Source organism: Scyliorhinus torazame, chromosome 13, assembly GCF_047496885.1.
Source record: "Scyliorhinus torazame isolate Kashiwa2021f chromosome 13, sScyTor2.1, whole genome shotgun sequence".
In the NCBI taxonomy this organism is placed as follows: domain Eukaryota; kingdom Metazoa; phylum Chordata; class Chondrichthyes; order Carcharhiniformes; family Scyliorhinidae; genus Scyliorhinus; species Scyliorhinus torazame.
This window is the reverse complement of record NC_092719.1, coordinates 111,142,547-111,168,131: the sequence shown is the minus strand read 5'-3', so window position 1 is coordinate 111,168,131 and position 25,585 is coordinate 111,142,547. Positions and strand designations below refer to the sequence as shown.

The 25,585-nt window shown below is 52.3% G+C and overlaps 1 protein-coding gene across 8 annotated transcripts in view; it reads right to left on the bottom strand.

The window, feature by feature from the left end:
* The window catches only part of dock3 (dedicator of cytokinesis 3), a 1,587,592-nt gene that overhangs the window by 405,797 nt on the left and 1,156,210 nt on the right, over positions 1-25,585 (bottom strand). For all 8 annotated transcript variants that reach the window (XM_072472048.1, XM_072472049.1, XM_072472047.1 and 5 more), the window contains 2 exons: positions 17,698-17,846; positions 51-136 (listed from right to left, as the gene is read on the bottom strand). In XM_072472048.1, coding sequence (XP_072328149.1) covers positions 51-136; positions 17,698-17,846 — 235 coding nt within the window. The remainder of the gene's footprint in view (positions 1-50; positions 137-17,697; positions 17,847-25,585) is intronic.

Genomic DNA, 25,585 nt, shown 5'->3' with positions numbered 1-25,585 from the left:
TTCAGAACATTTCACTTCAATGTTCCTGAGCCCCTCTCAGTTATACTTACAGGAGGCTGAAGAGTTCACGGTAATTTTCATCTCCTTTTCCATCTGACACCAGACTGTCCAGTTTGTCGATTAGCTCCGCTTCCACCTGGAACAGAGAAATGGCAGGAAGTATTTCAGATATTGCTTCTTCCTGGTACTTGGGCATACTGGTGCCCACAAACCTGATTTGATGGAATCCTATCTCTTGAGCTGCCAGTGTCCTAAGCAGCTAACTGCATGCGTATTGGGAAGAGTTTTGTTATTGATGTTTAAAGTCGGAGAAGGATATAAAGAAGGAAAGAAAGAGAGAGAAAGGGAAAGCAAGAGCAAGGGTGTTTTGAAGGGTAGTCACTTTAATGTGGGAAATATAGCAGCCAATTTGGCCAAGCAAGGATTCACAAAGAGCAATGCAATAATGACCAGATAATCTATTTTCATGCGTGTTGCAGGATAAATATTAGTACTCCCCTTGCTTCTCTCCAAAATAGTATCATGGGGTCTTTCACACACATTAAACTTTGGTTTAATATCTCAACCAAAAAATTAATTAGAGGACAACCAATTTAAGTGGGTTGACAACAGTTCTGTCCTGGATAAATTGTAATTCAAGATTGGCAGGCAAAACTGTAATGGAACTTAAAGAGGAGATGATTCAAGTACAGTTGAAGTCAATGTTCACTCTAACTTATGGGTGGTACAGTGGCACAGTGGTTAGCACTACTGAATCACAGCACCGAGGACCTGGTTTGATCTCAGCCCTGGGTCACTGTCCGTATGGAGTTTGCACATTCTCCCTGTGTCTGTGTGGCTCTCACCCCCACAACCTAAAGATGTGCAGGGTATGTGGATTGGCCACGCTAAATTGCCCCTTAATTGGAAACAAATTGCTTTGTGTGTCCATTTTTGTTGAACTGCATGGCAAATTCACAATTGTTGCAGGGCAGTGCACCCTCATAGCTTCGAAGAAACATTGGTCAAAGTACATTCCCAAGAGAGGGAAATGTAGGAAAACTAAAGCCAGATAACGATGATTAAATAGAGAGAGAGTCAGATGAACCAAAGTAGGGTGCAAGATAAATGCAGCAACTTCAGGCCAGTCAGTTCAAACTCGGTGGTGGGAAAACATGTTGAGACGATAATCCTAGAACAAAATGAGTCACTTGGGCAAATATGGATTAATTAAGGAAAGCTAGCAAAATTTGTTAAGAGCAAATTGTGTTTAACTAATTTGATAGAATTTTTTGATGAGGCAACAGGGTGTTGATTAGGGTAATTGGGTTGATGTGGTGTACAGGGACTTCCAAGAGGTAATTGATAAAGCACAACATAATAAGCTTGCCACCAAAGTTGAACCCTATTGTTACACCATGGACGAGTGCGCGATCAATTCCAGCCCCACAAACCCCGGAGTCCCAACATAACTGAATTAAGCAATAATTTGTGTATTTTCCTGAGATCCTGGACTGCTCCAATGAGTTACAGGCCCCAGATTTGTAAGTAAAACATTTAAAAACTGTTTATTTACATTAAGGAAAAAGATGAACACATAATGTTAAGAATGGAACAATGGTCTGCTGATCTAACTATTCCCCAAACCCTATCCCACCCTCCAAGCAGGCACAGACAAGACAGACACATGGTGCGGGGTAGGTATGGTTAAAAAATAACAGGGATTAAAAAGTATGAGATTTGTGGATTTTCACTGCTGAGGTTGAGATCTATGGAAGCGGTGATCTCTTCAAAGTGCGAGGCGTATAAAACAATCAGTTGGTTTGGATCTTCAAGCTGGGCCAGTCAGGCTGGATTCTCAGGCTGTGGGATGCCCTTTTGGGACAAGCTTCAACTTATGTTGAGCTGAGCCTTATCCTCGCAAGGTGCACTTCAGATCAGCTCAGTCTCTGATATATGGTCAGCTCCAGCAGACTCACCAACAGCTTGCCTCAGTTAAATATCAGAGCAGCGGTTTTTGAGAGACCTTCAAGTGGTCTGGTATCTTTAATGGGAGAGGATTCAAAAAGTTTCCCCTCCTCAGCTCTATATTCAGGCTTTGCTTGCTCACTAACAGCTCTGTTTACCTGAAGGGAGTTCTAGCTTCGATTTGAGAGAGAATTACACCCCTTCTGGGAGAGAGATTCAAAAGGATCCTGCTCAGCTCTGCAGGTCCAATCAAAACAGCTTCACAGAGAATGACTACCAAGTCAACTGAGGAGAAAACAGAGCCTCCAACTGGGATTTTCCAGAGAGATCCACCCCCTTCAGGGAGAGAGAACATAAAGCCTTCTTCAGCTCTGTCCCAAAACAAAACTAGAACAAAATATACAGAGGGTCACCCAGTAGGGCATTCCAGTATAAAAAGCACCAATCCACATTGAGGATCGGCTTAGCCCCAGGATTACAATGAAGTTGATTGGTTGATAGTGAAGTCCATTGAATTGACATCACGAGTGTCAAGGAGAAGGCCTGGGCCAGTACATTAGACCAGGGGTGTTTTCAGTTTGACCAAAGTCTGCAGTTTAAAGCAAAATATGCAATGTTGCAGGACAAAGAAACGTGGGACAGACAAGGCTTTAACAATTTCCTTACACAATGGAATGAAAGAAACAGTGGGTGCATGGATACATTAATTGTTCCGCCGGGTCAGAGAATCCCCGGGGCGGCGCGAATCCCGCCCCGACGCAGGCTGCCATGTTCTTTTGGGCGGAATGCACGCCACGCCGGTCGGGGGCCGTTGGCAGCGGCCGGAGTGGTTGGCGGCGGTTCTCCCGCTGGCGTGGGGACTTAGTCCCCCAGAAGGGAGAATCCCGCTGTGTCTTTTAGGTTGGAAGAAGGTGTAGAGCAGGGTTACCCAGGGATTGGTGCTGGGATCACTGCTTTCCTTCAAATATCCGAATGACTAGATCTTTGTTCTAACAGGGTTACGGTTTCAAAATTCTCAGATGGCACAAAACGTTTAAAATCTAGTGAACTAGTAGGATAGTGATACACTTCAAGAGGACATAAAAAGGTTGATAGAATGAGCAGATGATATTTTAAAACTTTTTTTATTTTTAATAAATTTAGAGTACCTAATTATTTTTTCCAATTAAAGGGCAATTTAGCGTGGCCAATCCACCTATCCTGCACATCTTTTGGGTTGTGGGGGTGAAACCCACGAAGATACGGGGAGAATGTGCAAACTCCTCACAGTGACCCAGGGCCGGGATTCGAACCTGGGTCCTCAGTGCCGTAGGCAGCAATGCTAACCACTGTGCTACCGTGCTGCCCGGCAGATGATATTTAACACAGAGAAGTGTGACATAATGCATTTTGGTAGGAAAAATGAGAAAAAGCAATATAAAATCATTGATAAAATTCTGAGTGGGTGCATGAACAGAGACAGTTGGGGGTACATTGGACATAGAATATACAGTGCAGAAGGAGGCTATTCAGCCCATTGAGTCTGCACTGACCCACTTAAGCCCTCACTTCCAACCTATTCCCGTAACCCAATAATCCCTCCTAACCATTTGGACACCAAGGGTAATTTAGCATGGCCAATCCACCTAACCTGCACGTCTTTGGACAGTGGGAAGAAACCGGAGCACCCGGAGGAAACCCACGCAGACACGGGGAGAACGTGCATACTCCGCACAGACAATGACCCGGCGGGGAATCGAACCTGGGACTCTGGTGCTGTGAAGCCACAATGCTAGCCGTTTGTGCTACCGTGGGCACAAATCGCTAAATGTGGCAGGATAGGTTGAGGAAATAATTAGAAAGGCATGTGCTGTGGTAGCGGCTATGGAGTGAGTGGTCACACACAAGATGGCTCCTGCTTGAAGGCATTGGTTTTGGCCCCTTTTACCCAAACTTTGGGGAATTTTGGCGGAAAGGTTGTGCGGAGAGTAAAGGGGGAATTGTGTCTCCCCTGGATGGGCATGTCTGCGGGTTACCAAACTCTACAGAAGACAGTGAGAGCCCTGGCTAAAGAGTTGGAGGAGACTCGTGGTGCAGCATCAATTGCAAAAATGGTGGAGGGGGAAGGGTCATTGTCGACTGGAAAGCTGCCAAAGGAGCAGCAAATGAGCTTCATTAAGGATGAATTTTAGCAGCAGCGTAAAGAAATGCAGAGTAACTGGTCCGAGGCGTTTGAAGGGGCAGTGGCATCTCTTTGCGTGACTTTGGAATGGGTGGAGAAGAGCCTGGATGTGCAGGGGGCAACATTCCAGGAGGTGGTGCTGACCAGAATGACTGAATTGTGATGCTGGAAGCGGAGATGGCCTTCTGGGGGACATGCGTAAGATGCTGCAAGCAAAGGTGGAGGACCAGGAAAACAGATGCAGGTGGCAAAATTTGAGGATCATGGGCCTGCCAGAGGGAGTGGAGGGAAAGACTGCAATGCGTTATGTCTCAAGGATGCTGGCCAGGTTGGTGGACGCGATGGTGCTGGACAAGGCCCCGAAGGTGGATCGAGCCTATAGGTCCCTGAGGCAGAGGCCAAGAGTAGGGGAGCCACCGCGGACGGTGATTATGTGTATGCACAAGTTCCAGGAAAAGGAAAATATTCTGAGGTGGGCCACGGTCCAATGGGATTGTGATTGGGAAGGAAACCAAATCTGGATTTGTCAGTGATGATGTGGAGATGCTGGCATTGGACTGGGAAGGGCACAGAAAGAAGTTTTACAACACCAGGTTAAAGTCCAACAGGTTTGTTTCGAATCACTAGCTTTTGTAGGCAGCTCCTTCATCAGGTGAGTGAAGAGGTGGGTTCCACAACCACATACATAGACAAAGTCAATGATACAAGATGATGCTTTGAATGTGAGTCTTTGCAGATAATTAAGTCTTTACAGGTCCGGACGGTGCGACTGGAGAGAGGGATAATCATAGAATTTACAGTGCAGAAGGAGGCCATTTAGCCCATCGCGTCTGCACTGGCCCTAGGATAGCCCACACCTCCACCCCATATCCCTGTAACCCCATCCAACCTTTTTGGACACTAAGGGCAATTTATTATGGCCAATCCACCTAACCTGCACATCTTTGGACTGTGGGAGGAAACCAGAGCACCCAAAGGAAATCCACGCAGGCACGGGGAGAATGTGAGACCCTGGAGCTGCGAAGCAACTGTGCTAACCACTGCGCTACCATGCTGCCCACTAATTACAGGTTAAAGAGGTGTGAATTGTCTCAAGCCAGGACAGGTGGTAGGATTTCGCAAGCCCAGGCCAGATGGTGGTGGTGGTGGGGGGGGGGGGGGATGGTGAATGTAACGAGATAAGAATCCAAGGTCCCGGGGAGGCGGTACTCATGGGTGTGGATTTATCAGGAGATTGCTTCAGAGCTGGCCAAGAGACAGGCGGGGTTCAACAAGTCCAAGGCAGTGTTGTATCAGTGTAAGATTTGGTTTGGTGTGCTGTACCCGGCCAGACTTTGGGTCACCTTCGAGGGCCGGGAATATTACTTTGAGACACCGGTAAAGGCAAATGACTTTATTCAGGAACATAAGCTGGGGAGGGTTGAAGGGGAACATGGGTGAAAATTCTGTCTCTGTTAAATTTTTTAACCTGTTTCTGTTTGCCGATTGGTTGCACCCCCCTTTTTTTTTGTATTTTGTGTATTTTTGTATTGAAGTTATATTGCTGCTTTTTCCGGATGGGGGCTCTTCGGTGTTGGGGGTTTAAGTTTCATTGCATTGCACTCTGTTGGTTATGCTTTGTGCAGTTCACAAGGGGTTGTTGTGGGTTGGGGTGAACCGGTGGAGTGGCTCGAGAATGCTCTGTATGTTGGCCATTTTGGAGTGCTGTTTCACGCATGGGGTTGGGGGGGGGAGTGGGGGTGGTGAAGGGCTGAAGAGGAGATCTGGAGCGTAGCAACAGGGGAGTCCAGTGCAGGTGGGATGGGTGGAGGGGGTGAGGATGGTGCGTTTTTGGGTTAGGGCCTTCAGGTGGGAGTTGCTACGCGGGCAAGAATGTAAGTGGACGGAAGTGAAGTGGTGGAGGGGGCTTCAGTGGTTAGCCAGTGTGGGAGGAGGTGGAAAAGAGGTGGGGGGTGGGGGGGGGGGGGGGGGGGGGGGGGAGGCAACATGGCAGTTATGAAGGGAGAGTTTCTTCATGGACAGAGCGGGGGCCATCTTGGGTGGGCCTGATTCAGAGTGGGGATGGGGGTCGGAGCCAAAGGGTGATTATGCCGTAGGGGAGGTGACGTAGTGGAATGATAGAGGCTGCAGGGGCAGTTCGATAGGTTGATGCCGGGAAGGGCAGTGGGTCAGCTGTGGGGGGTGCAGTATGAGGATGGGGAGAAGGCGAACCGCATGCGAGTCCACCAGCTGCGGCGACAGGTAGCAGCGAGGGAAATTCTTCAGGTGAAGGCAGTGGGAGGGCGACGACACATAGTTTTTAGAATGGCTGGACTTCCCGGTGTTGGAGGAGGGGAAGAGGCTGGCACTGGAGGAGCAGTTAGGGCTAAAAAAAAGGTGATGGAGCGTATTGGCATGATGCAGTCGGGTAAGGCACTGGGGCTGGATGGCTTCCCGGCACAATTTTATAAACAGTTTGAGAGACAAATTTCCCCCCCGCAACCTTTTGGGCATGTTTAGTGAGTCAGTGGAGGAGGCTCTGCTCGCGCAGGGATCGATTTTGCTAACCCCGAAAAAGGGCAAGGTTCCATTGGAGTACGGGTCCTTTAGGCCCATTTCACTGCTGAATACGGATGTGAAAGTCTTGGCAAAGGTATTGGCGAGAAGGTTGGAAGGATGTGTGCCGGAGGTGGTCTCAGAGGATCAAATGGTGTTTGTGAAGGGGAGGCAGCTCTCTAGTAATATTAGGAGGTTGTTAAACGTAATTATTACCCCGTGAGGGCAAGTGTTGGAGCTAATTGTGTCAATGGACACAGAGAAGGCTCAGACCGGGTAAAGTGGAGGTGTTTGTTTGAAATCCTGGGGAGGATTGGGGTCGGGCCGATGTTTGTGGCGTGGGTTCGGTTGCTGTATGAGTCTCCTATGGAAGTGTGCAAACAAATGAGACAAACTCGGGTATTTTTGGTTGCACAGGAGTACGAGGCAGGGGTGTCCACTGTCTCTGCTATTGTTCGCGTTGGCGATGGCACTTTGGGCCTTGTCTGAGTGGCGGGGGTTTGAGAGGGGAGACAGGGAGCTCCGGGATGGGATGTATAGAAGATGGAGGGAGGTGGTGTTAGAACGGGGTCAGGGACATGCTTGGGGAGAAGTTTGCTAGGCTAGAGGAGCGATGGGAGAGGCTCGAGCTACCAAGGGCGAGTGAGTGATATTGGCAGGTGCAAGGAGCTGCCTCCGTTTCCTCAGGTGCCGGAGTATACGCTTTTGGAGAAACTGTTGCTCCTGGATGAGGGGGCTGATGGTAGGATTGGGGATATGTATGGGTGGTTTGGAGAGTCGGGCACGGTCATAGTGAAAAGGATCAAGCGGAAGTGGGAGGAGGAATTGGGGAGGAGATAGGATGGAGACTTTGGTGCGAAGTAATGCACCCAGCAAACTCAACCACCTCTTTGGCAAGGATGAGTCTTATACAATTTAAGGTGGTGCACAGGGTCCACATGACTCAGGCCCTGATGAGTGCTTTTTTTCCAGAGCGGACGGGTGTGAGATATGTGGGAGGAGGCCGGCAAACCATGCCCATATGTTCTGGGGGTGTGAGGAGTTGGAGAAATTTTGGGAAGCAGCATTCAGGAATTTATCGAGGATTATAGGTGTTGAGATGAAGCCGGACCCTACATTTGCAATCTTGGTGCTGGAGCTACTGGAGGGAAAGGAGGCCGATGTAGCGGCCTTCGCCTCTCTGATTGCCCCGCGACGGAGACCTTTGAATTGGAGGTCAGCCACGCCGCCGGGGATTGCAGCATGGTTGGGAGACCTGTACAAGTTTCTCAGGTTGGAGAAAATCAAAACATGGAATTAAATCACAGAATCCCTGGCAGTCATTCAGCCCATCGAGTATGCACCGACCGTTTGAATGAGCACTCTTCCCAATTCTGCCCTGCCCTATCCCTATAACCTAGTAGTCTGAACTGCATATCCCTGGACACTAAGGCAATTTAGCGTGGCCAATCCACCAAAGCCGCACTTCTTTGGACTGTTGGAGGAACCCGGAGCACCCAGAGGAAACCCACGCAGACATGAGGAGAATGTACAAACTCCAAACAGACAGTGACCCAAGGCCAGAATTGAACCTGGATTCCTGGCGCTATGAGGCAGCAGTGCTAACCACTGTGCCACCATATTTGCCCTAAGGGGGTTGGAGGAGAGTTTTGAGGTACGGTGGAGGCCGTTCATGGCTATATTTGAGGAACTGTTTGTCGCGGGGTAGAGGGAGGGGGGAGTAAATGGGGAAAAATGTACAAACTGTATAATCAGTTAGATGTTAAGGTTGTGTTATTACGTTGAATATGTTTGGAATAAAATATCTTTAAAAAAAAAGAAAAACATACGTTATTCTGGACTTTATAAATACAAGCATATATAGAATACAAAGTAAGGAAGTTTTAAAAAATAAATTTAGAGTACCCAATTCATTTTTGCCAATTAAGGGGCAATTTAGCGTGGCCAATCCATCTATCCTGCACATCTTTTGGGTTGTGGGGGCTAAACCCACGGAAACACGGGGAGAATGTGCAAACTCCACACGGACAGTGACCCAGAGCCGGGATCGAACCTGGGACCTCGGCGCCGTGAGTCCGCAGTGCTAACCACTGCGCCACCGTGCTGCCCTCAAAAGCAAGGAAATTAATGATGAATAAAAGCAAAATACTGCAGATTCTGGAAATCTGAAATAAAATCAGAAAATGCTGGAAAGTCTTAACAGATCCAACAGCTTCTGTGGAGAGAGAAACAGTCAACGAGCGGAAATGTCCCTTGGCCCCGCTGGCGGGTTCAATGATGGGCGCTAGGGAGCGCAAGGGAATTCGGTGGGAGTTGTCATGTGAGAGTACCTTTAAGAAATGGATGTTTAAGCAATGTATCTTTAAGAAATGGAGCTGATCATATTACTGGAGTGATGTCAGAGGATGGGGGGAGCTGAGCTCACTTCTGCTTTTTTGAGTTTCAGTTTGAGAAGGCAGCTGGGAGTGTCTGTGTGTTTTTCTGAGAGCTGCAGGAAGAAACACAGAGCTGGTCTGTTGATGCCTGCAATCAAAAGACTATAAATATATTGAATGTAACCTCATCTCTGTTTTTGAAGGTTTGAAGTCTTTTGGATGTTTAAAGGAACAGTTTGAAGGATTATTTAGTGTTGTAGTCATTTGGGGTTATCTTTGAAGTAATGGGTGTTAAGATATTCAATGTTTGTTTTTAAAAGGTTAACTTGAGTTCATAGAATAAACATTGTTTTGTTTTAAAAACCATTTGTCCATTCCTGCTGTATCACACCTGGAGAGCACGCCATGTGCTTCCCACACCACAATCTATTAAAATTTGTGGGTCGGTTGAAGTCCATGAAACACTTTGGGGTTCTGTAAACCCGGACCCATAACAGAGTGCAGAAATTGGTTTCACATGTGAATTTCCTGTGGGGGTTTTCCACTGATGCCCGCCATGGCAGATTGGAAAACCTGCTGGAGGATGGCGTGAAACTGATTTGCATCCCACTAATGGGATTCATGATGGCCCATCCAGAATCTTTCCCCCACGCCTGGTTCTCCACAAATTCAGCAGGAAAACATGATGGTCCAGAACATGTCTGGAACAAAATTTCGTGCAGACGTTGGGACTCACCTGAACAATGACTGGGGCTGTCTCTGTAGTTCGGGATAGAGGCCACCAGCAACCTACGACCCTGCAGCACCACAGCAGTGGTTAGGAGGGGGCATCCACAGGTGGATTTTCCAGGTTCACTGTCATCAAGGGAGTCCATCTTCCTGCCTCAGAGTGTTCCTGGAGATTCAGATAATTTTTCTCAAGGTCCATCTTTCACCCTGAAAGTTCCTGGATGTCCACCTGTCTTTTAGAAGATCCATCTTTTTTCAACGGTTGGTCAGTGATGGGCGCTGTTATGTTTTAAGGGGTTTTGCTTCACAGTAAATACAAAGGATAACCATGTCGCCACGCCACATCGTGGGTTACTTAACCAGAGGTCAGTTTATTGTAGAGGTGCTGCTTGCTCACAGTCTAAGATGGAAGAGAGGGAAATCTCCCAAGTGCTTCTGGTGATGTCACATCATCGTGTGACATATCGTACAGAAGGGCACTGATTACAATATATAACAAGCCACATTTTTAGTAAGGCACCCAGATGTGATGGTGGGACCTGCATCATCTTGCCAGCCCTGTCACAAATACAGCATTAAACCCCTGGGTGCATAATTAATGAGGTAGAAGCCTCTGCAGCAGGAAACAATCCCGATCCCACTACAGGGGCGAAATTCTCCGTTATCGGCGGAAACTCCGCCGATCGGCGCAAAAAACGGCGCAAATCCCACTTGCGTCACGTCATAAAAATGGGCCGATAGTCTGCGGCCCGAAATGGGCTAGCAGCGACGTAACGGGATCCGCGCTTGCGCAGTGGTTCACGCCGTGCAGCGTCATACGCGCTGCACGGCGTGACGGCTCATAAGGCCGCGCAGCTCCCCCCCACCCGACCGGAACACCCGACCGCAACACCCGACTTGATGGCTGGCCGTCGCTCAGCCCCGAGGTTCGAGTCACGCGATGTGGAGGCGCTCCTGGACGCGGTGGAGAAGAGGAGGGACGCCCTGTATCCCGGGCACGGCCGCAGAGTTGCCCCACGCCACAGCCGGCGTCTGTGGAGGGAGGTGGCAGAGGCCGTCACCGCTGTGGCCCTAACACCACGGACAGGCACCCAGTGCCACAAGAAGGTGAACGACCTCGTCAGAGCAGGCAGGGTGAGCCTCCCCCATATCCCCCCCTCCCCATATCCCCCATATCCCCCCTCCCCCATATCCCCCATATCCCCCTCCCCATATCCCCCCTCCCCCATATCCCCCCCCTCCCCCCTCCCCCATATCCCCCTCCCCCATATCCCCCATATCCCCCTCCCCCATATCCCCCTCCCCCATATCCCCCCTCCCCATATCCGCCCCTCCCCCATATCCCCCGCTCCCCCATATCCCCCCTTCCCCATATCCCCCCTCCCCCATATCCCCCCTCCCCCATATCCCCCCCTCCCCCATATCCCCCCCTCCCCCATATCCCCCATATCCCCAAGTGAATCCAGCCCTAACCTTAACCTCTGCAATGCACGCGCAACCGATGGCGTGCATTCATATACCTGCCTAACACTGTTGCCTTTTACCCCTGCCACCACCCCCCCCCCCACAGGAGAAGCGCGCACACAACAATAGGGAGCATGTGAGGACTGGAGGAGGGCCCGCTGATGAGAGGCCACTGACCGTACACGAGGAAAGGGCCCTGGAACTGGCTGGCGGACCTGAGGACCGGGAGGTTGCTGATGCAGAGGTCGGGGCCCCACGAGCAAGTGAGCCACCAACAGCCCGTCCCCATATCCCCCCTCCCCTATATCCCCCTCCCCCGTATCACCTGATCACTGCCTGATGTCTAACCATGCATGCTTCATTGTGTATCGCAGGACCAAACGTCCAGGCACCTATCCCCACAGATGCAGACCGCCCGCAGGATGCCCCTCGGAGACCACAGGAGACGGAGAGACCCGCACCCTCCAGCATGCGACGCCCGCAGGATGCCCCTCGGAGACCACGGGAGACGGAGAGACCCGCACCCTCCAGCATGCGACGCCCGCAGGATGCCCCTCGGAGACCACAGGAGACGGAGAGACCCGCACCCTCCAGCATGCGACGCCCGCAGGATGCCCCTCGGAGACCACGGGAGACCCGCACCCTCCAGCATGCGACGCCCGCAGGATGCCCCTCGGAGACCACAGGAGACGGAGAGACCCGCACCCTCCAGCATGCGACGCCCGCAGGATGCCCCTCGCACACCACGGGAGACGGAGAGACCTGGAGCAACAGGGAGACGACACCCCCGTCACGTGCGGGAGCGACCACCCAGCGATGAGGGGGGCAGCCACAGGCCCCCGTCACATCCGAGCCAGGACACCACTACCCAGGACACCACTATCCAGGACACCCCTACCCGGGACACCACTACCCAGGACACCCCTACCCAGGACACCCCTACCCGGGACAGCACTACCCGGGACAGCACTACCCGGGACAGCACTACCCGGGACAGCACTACCCGGGACAGCACTACCCGGGACAGCACTACCCAGGACACCCCTACCCGGGAAGACGAAATACCGGACAGTGACTCAGAGTGGATGGGTGGAGACGAACCCCCACCCCAAAGTGCCATGGACTCAGAGTGGGACGAAGAGCACGACACAATGCCACTGCTGTCACCAACACCCTCCACCATCGCAGAAACACTCACCACGGTTGGGCACTTTAGTGATGAGGCGTCTGGTACACTCACTGGTGCGCACAACACAGCCGTCCCGGTACAGCAGGTGGAGGTAGGAGCAGCAGAGGGACCGGGCGGTCGGAGTGCAGCCCAGGCCAAGCGAACATCTGCCGCCCAGATGGATCCCGGGTTCCTGCAGTTACCACACCCACACATAGATCCGATGCAACCACCGACACGGAGACGAGCGAATAGGGTGACGGGTGGCTTGCGGCGGCTGCGGTCGCAGGTGGAGGAGTCCACCCGCGTCCAGGAGCTGGGAGTGGTCCCGGTCATGCGTGCCACCCAGGCTGACACCACACGGGTGGCGTCCGCGGTGGAGGTAATGGGTGCGACGGTGTCAGACATGGGGAACGATTTGCGAGGCCTGGGGCCTTCCGTGCAGGCGGCGTCTGTGGCCCAGGAAATGGCTATCCTCTCACAGGAGGCCATGAGCCAGTGCCAGCGCCAGATGGCAGAGGCGCTCAACGCCATAGCCCAGTCTCAGCAGGCCATGGCCCAGTCTCAGCAGGCCATGGCCCAGTCTCAGCAGGCCATAGCCCAGTCTCTGCAGGCCATGGCCCAGTCTCTGCAGGCCATGGCCCAGTCTCAGCAGGCCATCGCTGAGGGCATCGGCGCCAGTGGCCATGTGCGAGCTGGCGTCGCACTGTCGCAGACAGGGTTCGACAACCCCCTGGGCTCCATGGCTGCAAACCTGCAGACCCCGGTCGATACCAGCACGGGCCTCCAGGACTGGCAGCGCCAGATGTCGGGGGCGCGTCGGATGGCCAGTCCGTTCGCATCCCCCACCCAAGTAGAGGCCTGGGGGCCATCGGGCACCCCGAGGGAGGAGGAGGTGGTGTGGTCCGTCCCGGCTCCCTCTGTAGGGGAGGTCCCGGTACACCGCGACACCTCGGACTCCCCCCCTTCCGTCCCAGGTGCATCGGGTGGGCAACGGGCAGGACAGGCTGGCAGCTCGCCATCCCAGTCGCCCGGGCCGCAGCCTGGCCCATCTAGGCCAGGACGCCTCAGGAAACGGCCGCCAAAGGGATCCGGTGTCAGAGGGCAGGAATCACAGGAGTCCACCTCCAGTTCTGCTGTACCGTCTGGGGAACCACGTAGACGTAGTCAAAGGGCCCGTAAGGCCAAACAATTAGACACTGAGTAAGTTGGCACGGGTGCAGGGCACAGATGAGTTTTAGGGGCTAGGGCACGTGCATGAACTCCTTTGGTTATTAAAGTCAATGTTACACCTACCGAAGCTGCCTTTGTGCTCTGTCCAAAGTGTGCGGGCGTGTCATGTACGTTGAGCGCAAGTGTGTGTGTGACGGGTGGTCTTACCTCAGCCCCAGGTGAGTCTGCCCCCTTCCCCCTGGGCCGCCATCAACATCCCCCGGGCAGAGGACGGGACCGTGCGCTGCAGTGTCACAGCCGCATGCAGGGATGGTCCGGGTGGATGGTGGTACTGTGGCCATGGGTCAGACATAGTCCAACGATGTAGAGCCAGGAGCTCATCGGAGGCGGGTTGTCATCATCCTCCATGGCCTGCGATAGACACGCGTCCACCCGCAACTGGGTGAGCCCGGCCCGTTGTGCCGCCGGTGGATCGGCAATTGGGGGTGGGGGGGTGGTGTGCATGCGGGTGGGGTGTGTGGGGTTGGGGAGGGGGGTGAGGGTGCTGGGTGGGTGGTCGGCTGTTGTCATGGTGTGCGGTCTGTGGCCATACTACCCGATTCCCACGCCCATCTCGTCAGTGAAGCGGGCGTCTATCAGTCTGTCCCGTGCCCGCTGGGCCAGCCGGTAACGGTGGACAGCCACCCGCCTGTGTCTACCCCGTCTGCCCTGACCATTGCCCCCATCCCCCTCATCTGGGGAGGACTGGGCCTCTTCCTGCTGCTCCTCCACTCCGCCCTCCTCTGCCTGCGGCACATCGCCCCTTTGCTGGGCTATGTTGTGCAGGACGCAGCACACCACAATGATGCGGCCGACCCTATCTGACCGATACTGGAGGGCGCCCCCAGAGAGGTCCAGGCACCTGAAACGCATCTTCAGCACGCCAAAGCACCTCTCGATCACTCCCCTTGTCGCTACATGGGCATCATTGTAGCGGTTCTCCGCCTCATTGCGTGGCCTCCGTATAGGCGTCATCAGCCACGATCGCAATGGGTAGCCCCTGTCGCCCAGCAACCAGCCCCTCAGCCGGGGATGGCGTCCCTCGTACATGCTGGGGATGGATGACCGCGACAACACGAATGAGTCGTGTACACTGCCTGGGTGACGGGCGCAGACGTGCAGGATCATCATGCGGTGGTCGCAGACCACCTGTACGTTCATTGAATAGGTCCCCTTCCTATTAGTGAACACGGCCCTGTTCTCTGCAGGTGGCCGCACGGCGACGTGCATCCCATCGATCGCGCCCTGGACCATGGGGAACCCGGCAACGGCAGAGAAGCCCACGGCCCGGGCATCTTGGCTGGCCCGGTCCACGGGGAAGCGGATGTAGCGGTGCGCCATGGCATAAAGGGCATCTGTCACTGCCCGGATGCACCGATGTCTGCGATATGCCGGACAGGTCCCCACTCGGTGCCTGGAATGACCCCGTTGCATAAAAGTTCAGGGCCACCGTAACCTTGACGGACATGGGGAGAGAGTGTCCCCCGCCAGTGCCACGCGGTGACAGGTGTGCCAGCAGGTGGCAGATGTGTGCCACGGTTTCCCGGCTCATCCGGAGTCTCCTCCTGCATTCCCGGTCCGTGAGGTCCTGGTATGACTGCCGGGGCCGGTACACACGGGGCGCCCTCGGGTGCCTCCGTTGCCGTGGGGCCACGACGTCCTCCTCCCCCTCCTCGTCCTGTCGGTCAGGTGTCCCTCCAGCCTGGGCGGCTGCCGCCTGCCCCTCTGCGGCAGCCTGCGCCGCCTCTCTGGCACGCTCCTCCTCCTCCTCCTCCTCATCCAGGGCAACATAGACATGAGCGGCTGCCACCACGGCGGCCAACATCGCTGGATGGTCTGAAAACATGACGGCCTGGTGGGGGGGAGGGGAACGACGACATGTCATCATTGCCCATATCCCCTCCTCCCCCCAGCCAGGTGGCATGGACCGCATGGGTCCAACTGTTGGAGGCTGGCACCTGGCCAGGTGGACCAACTCATTTGCCCTCCCATCACCCACCCCGGCACGGACCCCCTCCCCAACCCCCAACCTCCACCCCAGCACGGACCCCCCCCCCCAACCTCCACCCCGGCACGGACCCCCTCCCCAACCCCCAACCTCCACCCCAGCACGGACCCCCTCCCCAACCCCCAACCTCCACCCCAGCACGGACCCCCCCCCCCCCAACCTCCACCCCGGCACGGACCCCCTCCCCAACCCCCAACCTCCACCCCAGCACGGACCCCCCCCCAACCTCCACCCCGGCACGGACCCCCTCCCCAACCCCCAACCTCCACCCCAGCACGGACCCCCCCCCCAACCTCCACCCCGGCACGGACCCCCTCCCCAACCTCCACCCCAGCACGGACCCCCCCCCCCCAACCTCCACCCCGGCACGGACCCCCTCCCCAACCCCCAACCTCCACCCCAGCACGGACCCCCTCCCCAACCTCCACCCCGGCACGGACCCCCTCCATAACCCCCAACCTCCACCCCGGCACGGACCCCCTCCCGGCACTCCCCCGGAGCCCAGCCTACTCTAACCACCCCCCCCCCCCCCCGCCCCCGCCGCACACACACACACACAAGCCGAGACACACCTCTCCTCATGCAATCAGTCTGCGGCCACGCCATTTCCTGCCCAGAGCCAACCCCCCAGACACACACGCTGGTCGGCGTGAGCCTGGAGCACCGGGTCACGCCGATGAAAAGGAGGTTTGATTCACGTCGACGTGAACGGTCATCACGTCGACGGGACTTCGGCCCATCCGGAAGGGAGAATATCGGCAGGCCGAAAATCGGCTGCCTTGCGCAGACCCGTGACATTCTCCGCGGCAGCGGCGCCATTAACGCCCCGCCGACTTTTCTCCCTTCGGAGACTTCGGCGGGGGCGGGATTCACGGCGGCCAATGGCCATTCTCCGACCCGGCGGGGGGTCGGAGAATGACGCCCCAGGACTTAGTCCCAGAAGGGAGAATTCCACCCAACATTTTGAGTCCACATAACTCTTCTTCAGTTACACAACTGGAGTATGGACTCAATTATGGTCACTTAGGAATTAGGAATGATGTGAAAGTTTTAAAAGGGCTGAGGAAAAGATTTATGAAAATAGTTTCAGGGCCTTCAGTTACATAGATGGATTGGAGAAGTTGAGGTTGCTTTCCACAGATGTGAGAAAGTTGAGATGGGATTAAATCGATGTGTTCAAAATCATGAGGGATCTGGGCAGAATAGATAAAGAGAAACTGCACCCATTTGCCAAAGGGTTGAGAACCAGAGGACAAAGATTTAAGGTGATTGGCAAAAGAACTAAGGACGGCAGCACGGTAGCATAGTATGGCAGCACGGTAGCATAGTACGGCAGCACGGTAGCATAGTGGTTAGCACTGTGGCTTCACAGCGCCAGGGTCCCAGGTTCGATTCCCCACTGGGTCACTGTCTGTGCGGAGTCTGCACGTTCTCCCCATGTCTGCGTGAGTTTCCTCCGGGTGCTCCGGTTTCCTCCCACAGTCCAGAGACATGCAGGTTAGGTGGATTGGCCACGCTAAATTGCCCTTGGTGTCCAAAAAAGTTGGAGGGGCTATTGGGTAAGGGGGATAGGGTGAAGTGAGGGCTTAAGTGGGTCGGTGCAGACTCGATGGGCCAAATGGCCTCCTTCTGCACTGTATGTTATAAAGAAAAGTAATTCTAATGACATGAGGAAAAGAAGCAGCAACTCGTTGTGATCTAGAGTGTCCTGCCTGAAAGTCCGGTGGAGGCAAATTTAATTGTGGCTTTCCAATTTGATAAGCACCTGAAGGGAAAGAAATTACAGGGCTCTGAGGAAAGCGAGGAGTAGCAGGACTAGCTAAACTGTTCTTGCTCAAAGGAGGCCAATTGGCCACCGCCTGTGCTGTAACTAATCAACACTTCAGAACTGATTCAGTTCCTCCACTGTTCTTTCATTGAATAAACTGACACACAGGACCAGCTGAGTGCTCAAATAAATTGAGCTTTAAATGGCACTAGTGCATTCTGTTCTTTGTGCTGTTTAAGAAGAGTTACCACCCAAACCTAGCTCTTAGAATAGAAAACATGAGTTTAACAGTCCATCTTCCCTCCATCTGCACATATTCACCCAGCGTACCTGCTTGAAATTGCCATTCTTCCGTTGCTCCCAGTCCATCATGTCATGGAAGATTGGGATCATTACATTTCGTACCTCAACTTGTGGCACCAGTGTGACACCCAGGAAGGGCCCAATCATCCCTGGGATAAAATGAATCTTGTTCTCACCTTAAAAAAAAAGACATAATTGTCGAGGTTACTGCAAGAAAGAGAGTCTAATGGAATTTTAGAAATCACATACACAACAACCTATAAGCAACGTGCATGAGGAGAGTGTGATGCATAATCTTTTGTTTGCGATACTTAAGATGAATTAATTAAAGTGGTGGACTCTGAAACCTGGGAGGTTATTCGGCTCCAGCACAAGAGATCAGTGGATGAATTTCATGAGTCCCTGGCAGGCGTGCTTCCCATGGAGGAAGCACATAAATTAGGGCGGATGTCCAGGCCACCATCTTCCCGCTTACTCTTGAATCTCCCCATAATACAGGATGAGAGGGCTTTGAAATAGGCAGCCCATCCACTATATTTAAATGAATAATCAATGGTCAGTTAGGCTTGTAATCGAGCCATTTGATCCCAAAATACTCTGCTCACGGCATTAAACGTTTCATTTGGAAGTCAAGGGGATCTAGGAAGCCCAATTTTTAAAATCAATTGCTTAAAGGGCAGGAAAGAAATGGAACTGAGGTAATTCTTTGCAGGGAGGTGCGGGGGTAGTGAGTAGTTCTGATCATAGAGCAGCCTCCCTTAGGTTGATTCCCCCTTCCTTCCTGTCCACTGCCTCCCGAACCATTCAAACCCTCCCAATCAAGACCTTAGACTTACTTGCTCCAGGGCTCGATGGGTCTTTTAAAAAAAAAATTTTTTTATTAATGTTTTCATAAAATATCAATAACAAAATGAAAAAGGAACCCAACAGGGTTAAGTACAAAACACAGTTCAGAAAAGCAACCCTCCACACCCCCCTCCCCACTGTACATAAATAATAAATTAACATTAACACCCCGACTTAACACAACAGGTATATACACCCCACAGACCCTCCAGTGTAAATAACAAAAACAAAAAATAAAGTAACCCCCCCCCCCGAGTTGCTGCTGCCATTGACCAATGTCTGCCGTTCTGCCAGGAAGTCTAAGAACGGTTGCCACCGCCTAAAGAACCCTTGTGCCGACCCTCTCAAGGCGGATTTCACCCTCTCCAACTTAATAAACCCCGCCATATCGTTGATCCAGGATTCCGGTATTCTGGCCTTTGCGTCACTGGTAGCCCGGCGAAGGATTCTTCTTCAGTGGAAGGATGCGAGGCCCCAAGTGTGGAATCCTGGCTCTGTGGGTCTTTAACTTCCTCTTCTCCTTTAGTCCCAGCAGCTATCACTGACATCTTCCTGGTGCTGCTGGGACTGATAGAGTTATTGGCCAATCCGATTGGCTGGCAGTTCCAGAGGGTAGGATATTCTCCCTTCTGAGGGGTAGAAGACCCATTTGGATCTCATTAGCCTGTCCTCAATGTTTTATGGCTACTGTGCAGGCCAGCGTAGAGCATGTCGGCTCCAGGCTGATGTGTTTTCTGGGAGGAGAGATGTGCCTTCCGTCCCCCCATATTATTCTGCCCCAGATTATCAAAATGGATATAAAGGGCTGGATTTCACAGCTACTCCATGATTCCGTGAACCTTTTAAAATGGAAGATAAGACCTGTATCTAAAGCCCTCTCCCATTTCCAGCAAATCCCATTGATGATGATAGAGGAAAGGGGACGGGGTGTGAAGCACAAAGGCACAGATTATGGATGCGATCTACCCGAATGGGTGCAGAGTCCAGTACCACGTGCGATTAGCCGCGTGTTTCCCGGCGCTCAGAGCCGAGAAACACCCCACTGTCTAACGTCCATCCAGGTATATCAGGGGTCTCAGCGGGGAACACGCGGCTGAGGCCGCACTTAGCTCCGTCTCCAACACCGCTCGCCGGAACTCCTCAGTGCAGGAGAGATCAGGATGCCATTTAAAAATGGCGCCCTGATCTCTTGAGCCCCCGACATGACCCCTGAACCCCTCCAAGCCCCAACCCATGTATAAGGGGGTCCTTGGGCCGCCCCCCCCGTGCAGGGCCCCTCCCGGCCTGATCCACACCATGTGAAGAATGCAAATTTGTCACCATGTCAGTGCCAGCCTGGGATTCTGGCAGTGCCCCTGCCAGCTGACAATGCCACCTGGGCAGTGCCAGGCTGACACCCAGGTGGCAGCGCCAGGGTGACAGGCTGGCAGGGTACCCGGGTAGCACCAGCAGTGCCAGGGTGCCACACAAACCAGAGGGAAAGCATCTGGAGCCTCAGATCCCCTGGTTGAGACTAGCCGTCTCATTCTAATTTGTAGATTTTCCAGAATGTGATCTCATCCACAATGGGCGGGATTCACATTGCGACGGCTTGCAAGATCGCATTAGTAGGATCTCCCAGCATCTGCTGGCCGCACCACGCTGTTTTCGGGTGCAACGTGATTGGTAGATCTTGCCCTATGAATCGGCTGGGTCATTTAAATTCACTGCGCAGGACAAGCGGCCTAATTTTCAATCTCGGAACAGCAATGTGTGGTCTACAACTTGCTCTTGAAGGGCAGGGGAAGCACATAGAACTGTCAACTTGTCATGTTATTTAAATCCTTATCCCTTAAAAAATTTAAAATAAACTGCTGGCATGTATTTGAGAGTATTAAAAAAGGTTTTCTTAACTGTTTGTTGACATAACCCTAAGTGCTATTTTTATAGCATTAGCAATGCTTACACCAATCTGTCACTATTATAATGGTGCAGGGCGTCTGTAATTTCATAGTTTGACTGACAATTCAAGGAAGTTTCCAAAGGATTAGCTGTCTTTGATGTGAGGTAATGAATATAAATGTTTGTTGTTATCGGGTGTGATACCCTCACGGGTCCCACGGGCTCAATCCGATTGATCTCCCCTGGGACTCGTTGAATACAAGCTCTCCCACTAATGATCAGAGGATCATCAGCTGGGGCTCATAGAATCACCTCTTAAAAGCCGGCCAGGTTGGGACCAGCATGATTGGTTGGGATCGGTGTGTTGTATGTTGCGTTGCGGCCGTTTCATGTGGCTGAAAATAAACTGCCGTTTTGATTCACCTTCTCGGATCTTCTGAGCTTTTGCATAAGGGATTAACTTCTTGAGGGAATTTCAATGTATTGAATGGGCTTTCATGAATGAGACATTTTTAGGCAGTGGACTCCGTAATAACTATTGAGAACTTTATTTTATTTCATCTTGGAATGGCTCCTGAGGTCTTCCTAAGGTGGTTACTGGGTGAGTTGGCATAGTGTGTATAAGGGCAAAGGGTGGTGGGTGGGAGTCATGAGTTGCCTTGAGTTGCAATAAGTTAGCATCGGGGCTGTAAAGGGCCAAGGGGATGCATGGGGAGCATCGGTTAGCATGGAGGGTTTGAGGGGCAATTGTGTGTTGGTGGGGCAAATATTAGAATGGATGGACATGGGGAGTGGGTGAGGGCCTTATATTTAACAAAACAACTGGGACAAAGTCTTAGAGAACCGAGGTGTGCCTTTTAACCAGCCAGTCTTGGCATTGGGCAGCTCCTGCATACTGGAGTGGCAGGTCTGACTATATCCCATCCATGCTCCGGAGCAGAAACGAAGGACACTTTTTTCCGAGACAGGTGCACTGAGCTGGGAAATTTCACAACTCAAGTTACCCACCGCAGGAGTGAACATCCATCCCAAAATGAATTTTACTGAGCCCTGTTACAGTGTTGCGCTACTCCACTTCGGTCTGGATATTTCGTATTGGGTTTTATACTACATGGCGGCGTTGATTATATCAAAATTTATCTCAACAGGAACTCTAGTGGCGACATGTAGGTGGAGGTCGCAAGTTGGGTGGCTCCTGCTAAAGCTTTCATTTTTTGCCCCTTTTCATCCAGATTTGGGGGGAAACTTTTATATGATTGATCTCTCGAAAGGTTGTGGCAACTAATGGATATCGAAAACCCAGAAGAATACGGGGCAAAAAGGTGCAAGTGATAGTCCGTCTGAAAGCTCGGGTTCGGTGCGGGGTTCTCTGGGAGGAAAGATGGCGGGAGCTAGCTCGCCGGGTGGGGCCGTGCGCATTATAGTGGACAAGTTGGCTGATGTGATGGCAGTAGAGTTTGAGTGGCAGTTCGCCAAACATGTCGATAGGCATCGGAAGGAGATGGTGGTCTCGCTCAAGGAGTTGGTAGATGATGCGCTGGTCCTGATAAAGGAAGCTTTGGGAAAGATATCGATGGTGGTGCGGGAGCAAGAAGAAGTGTTGAAAGGGATGGAGGAGCCATTGCTGCGGCACAGCGGCCAGTTCACCTCTATGGGTGAGGAGCTGTGGAGGATGCAGGAGAGTAACAAAAGGCTGAGAGCCAAAGTGGAGTACCTGGAGAACAGGTAACACTGGCAGAATCTGTGGATTGTGGGATTGCCTGAGGGGCTGGAGGGCCCGAGGCCGATGGAGTATTTTACTTGGAATCGGGCATGTGGGGGAGGGGCTTTGGCAGTGTCCGCCTCACTAACAAATGTGAGTTGGCAAGTGAACGAAGCGAGGTGGAGGAGAGGCTATGGTCAGTGGAAGGGGATAGTGAGGGGTGGGGGTTTTGGAGCATCGGTTATCTTTGTGTGCCAATGATTTGTTGTTGTACATCTCCAACCCGTTCTACGGGGTGAATATAACGGGGCTGCTTAGGAGATTTGGGGCTTTTTCAGGATACAAGTTGAATCTGGAAAAGAGTGAGTATTGTCTGGTGTTTTCTTTGGGGGTGGGAGCTGGTTGAGGGGGTTACCGTTTCGGGTGACAACTACCCATTTTAGATATTAGGGAGTGCAGGTGGCTTGGGATTGGGCCTGGCTCCGTAAATTGAATTTCACGAGCCTGGTGGGTAAAATCAAGGCGGATTTGCTGAGATGGGACAGCCTTCCCCTATCATTGGCAGGCGATTAAGATGAATATTTTGCCACGGTTGCTATATTTTGATTTCAGTGCTTATCAGTCTTTTTGCTCATTTTTATGGGGGTTGAATGGTTGACTTTTTTGTTTGTTTGGGCAGGTAAGGTAGCAAGGATTCAGAAGACAATGCTTCAGAGAGGGCGGCAGTCAGGGGGCCTGGTCCTTCCAAACCTGTTGCATTATTGTTGGGCAACGAACACTGAGAAGGTGCAGGGTTGGGGTAGGGAGCCAGAGATTTTGTGGGTGAAGATGGAGGCAGGCTCTTGAAGAGGGTCGGGGTTGTGGGCGCTGGCCCTGGCACAACTTCCGTTTGCCCCAGGGAAATATTCAGGGAGTCTGGTGGTAGCGGCCATGTTAAAGATATGGAGGCTATTGCGGCAGCATTTTAAGTTAGGGGTGCGTTCGATGCTGATGCCTATCCGAGGGAAGCATGGGTTTCAGTGGGCGAGGTTGGATGCGAGGTTTCGTGGATGGGAGGAGCGGGGCAGTGATGGAAATGAAGGACTTATTTCTAAAAGGGCAGTTCGCGGGGTGGAGGAGTTGATGGAGATGTTTGGGATTCCACACAGGGAAGCTTTTAGGTATATTTCGGGTGGGATTTTGCAAAGAAGGTATCCCACCTTTCCCAGTGGCGGCGCACTCCTCATTGTTGGAGGGGGTGTTGTCAGTGATGGAGCTGGAGAGGGGGTCAACTCGCTGATTTATAAGAGAATGTTGGAGGGGGAGAGGGTGTTGTTGGAGGGGGTCAAGGCCAAGTGGGAGGAGAAGCTGGGGATGTGCTGGAGGATGGGTTGAGGTGAGAGGAGTTGTGGAAGGCGAATACCTCAATCTCGTGTGCGAGACTGGAGCTGATACAGCTAAAGGTCGTACATAGGGAGCACCTGGCGAAGTTGAGGATGAGCCGGTTGTTTGAGGGAGTGGAAGACATTTGTGGGTAGTGTGGGAGGGGTCCGGCCAATCATGTACATGTGTTCTGGTCCTGCCTGCAGTTGCAGAAATTTTGGAGGTTGTTTTTTAGCACCATATCGTAGATTTGGAGCACAGTTCCCTGGGGGCCATATTTGGGTGTTTGACTTGCCAGAGCTGCAGATGGTCGCAGGGCAGAAGTTTGGCCTTCGCCTCGCTGATTGCTCTCAGGCCGGTCCAAATTGGGGTGGAGGTCAGCTTCTCCACTCTATGCCTCGGTATGGCTGAGGGATTTGATGAAGTGCCTGTATTTGGAGAAGGCTAAGTTTACTTTGAGGGGGGTTAGTGAGGGGTTCCACAAGAGATGGGATTTGTTTATATTTTACTTTAAAGAGTTGGTTTACGTCAACTGCTGGGGGTGGAGAGGGATGTGGGCGGTTTGTTTTGTGTTATTGGGTATTTGAGGGTGGGGGAGCGTTCTTTAATATTATTTTACGATGTATTGTATGTCCAAAATGTTAAAAACCGAATAAAAATATTCAAAAGAAAATAATTTATCTCAACTGTAGAAACAGCATGAAGTTGGAAGACTTTAATTTGGGCAAAGCTAGTTGATTTGCCAGTCCAAAAAAAGGGAAGCGAGATTCTCTGTTTCTCCAGCCGCGTGTTTCTCGGCCGCGCACCGTTCGCTGGCGGCCTGATTCTATCCTCCAGTCGCTTGTCCCATTGAAACCACTGCATGCCGTCTGGAAACCCACTTTCATGAATTCAGACGACCATATAAATCCGGCTGAGGTGTCTCAGGTCCATCCAAGCTCCAACATTTCAACATGATGAAAGCTGTGCCGTATAGGAGTAATGAACCTGAGCTTTTCATTTTTTTTCAAAGATATTTTATTTCAAATATAAATAATAACAACAAAACCACATTCCACCAAAACAGATGTACAAATGTACAGTTTGTACATTTTTCCCCTTTTCATCGTACTTCGAAGCCCTCTTCTGACACCCTGAAGGCAAACCTGATCTTTCCCAACTAGAGAAACCCATACAGGTCTCCCAGCCAGGCCACAACTCCTGGTGGCATATCTGACCTCCAACTCAAAAGAATCTGTCGCTGGGCAATCAGAGAGGAGAAAGCCGCGATATCGACCCCCCTCCCCTCCAGCAGCTCCGTCATCTCCAAAACCCCAAAGATTAGCACCATGGGATCCAGCTTCACCTTGGCCCCATTATCCTGGCTAGAGTCCCAAACACCACCTCCCAGAAGCCCCTCAACATCTATCAACCCCAAAACATGGGAACCTGATTCACCGGCCGCCACCCACATTTCTCACATCCATCTGTTACCCCCAGGAAGAACCCACTCATCCGAGCCTGAGTCATGTGTACCCCGAGCACTATTTTAAACTGAATCAAGCTCATTCTAGCACAGCAGGATGTTGCGTTCACTCGCTGCATCGGCTCACATCAGAGAACCCATCCTATCTACCTCCACAACTCCACCTCCCACTTTTGCTTAATCCTTTCCACCAGCGCCTTACCCTGCTCTCCCAACCACTCATATATGTCCTCTATCCTGCCTTCCCCCACCTCATCTGGGAGCAGCAATTTCTCCAGCAGCGTGTATTCTGGTAGTTGGGGGAACGTCGGCAGCTCCTTTCACACAATGTCCCGCATCTGTTTCCAGGGGCTGCTTAGCACAGGGCTAAATCGCTGGCTTTGAAAGCAGACCAAGGCAGGCCAGCAGCACGGTTCAATTCCCGTAACAGCCTCCTCGAACAGGCGCCGGAATGTGGCGACTAGGGGCTTTTCACAGTACTTCATTTGAAGCCTACTTGTGACAATAAGCGATTTTCATTTCATTTTCATTTCATTCATTTCACCTACCAGTACCTAAACTCACTCCAACTCGGTAACTCTAATCTCTCCCGCAGCTCATCCAACCCAGTGAATTTCCCCTCCGAGAACATATCCTTGACCCACTCCAACCCCATCTCC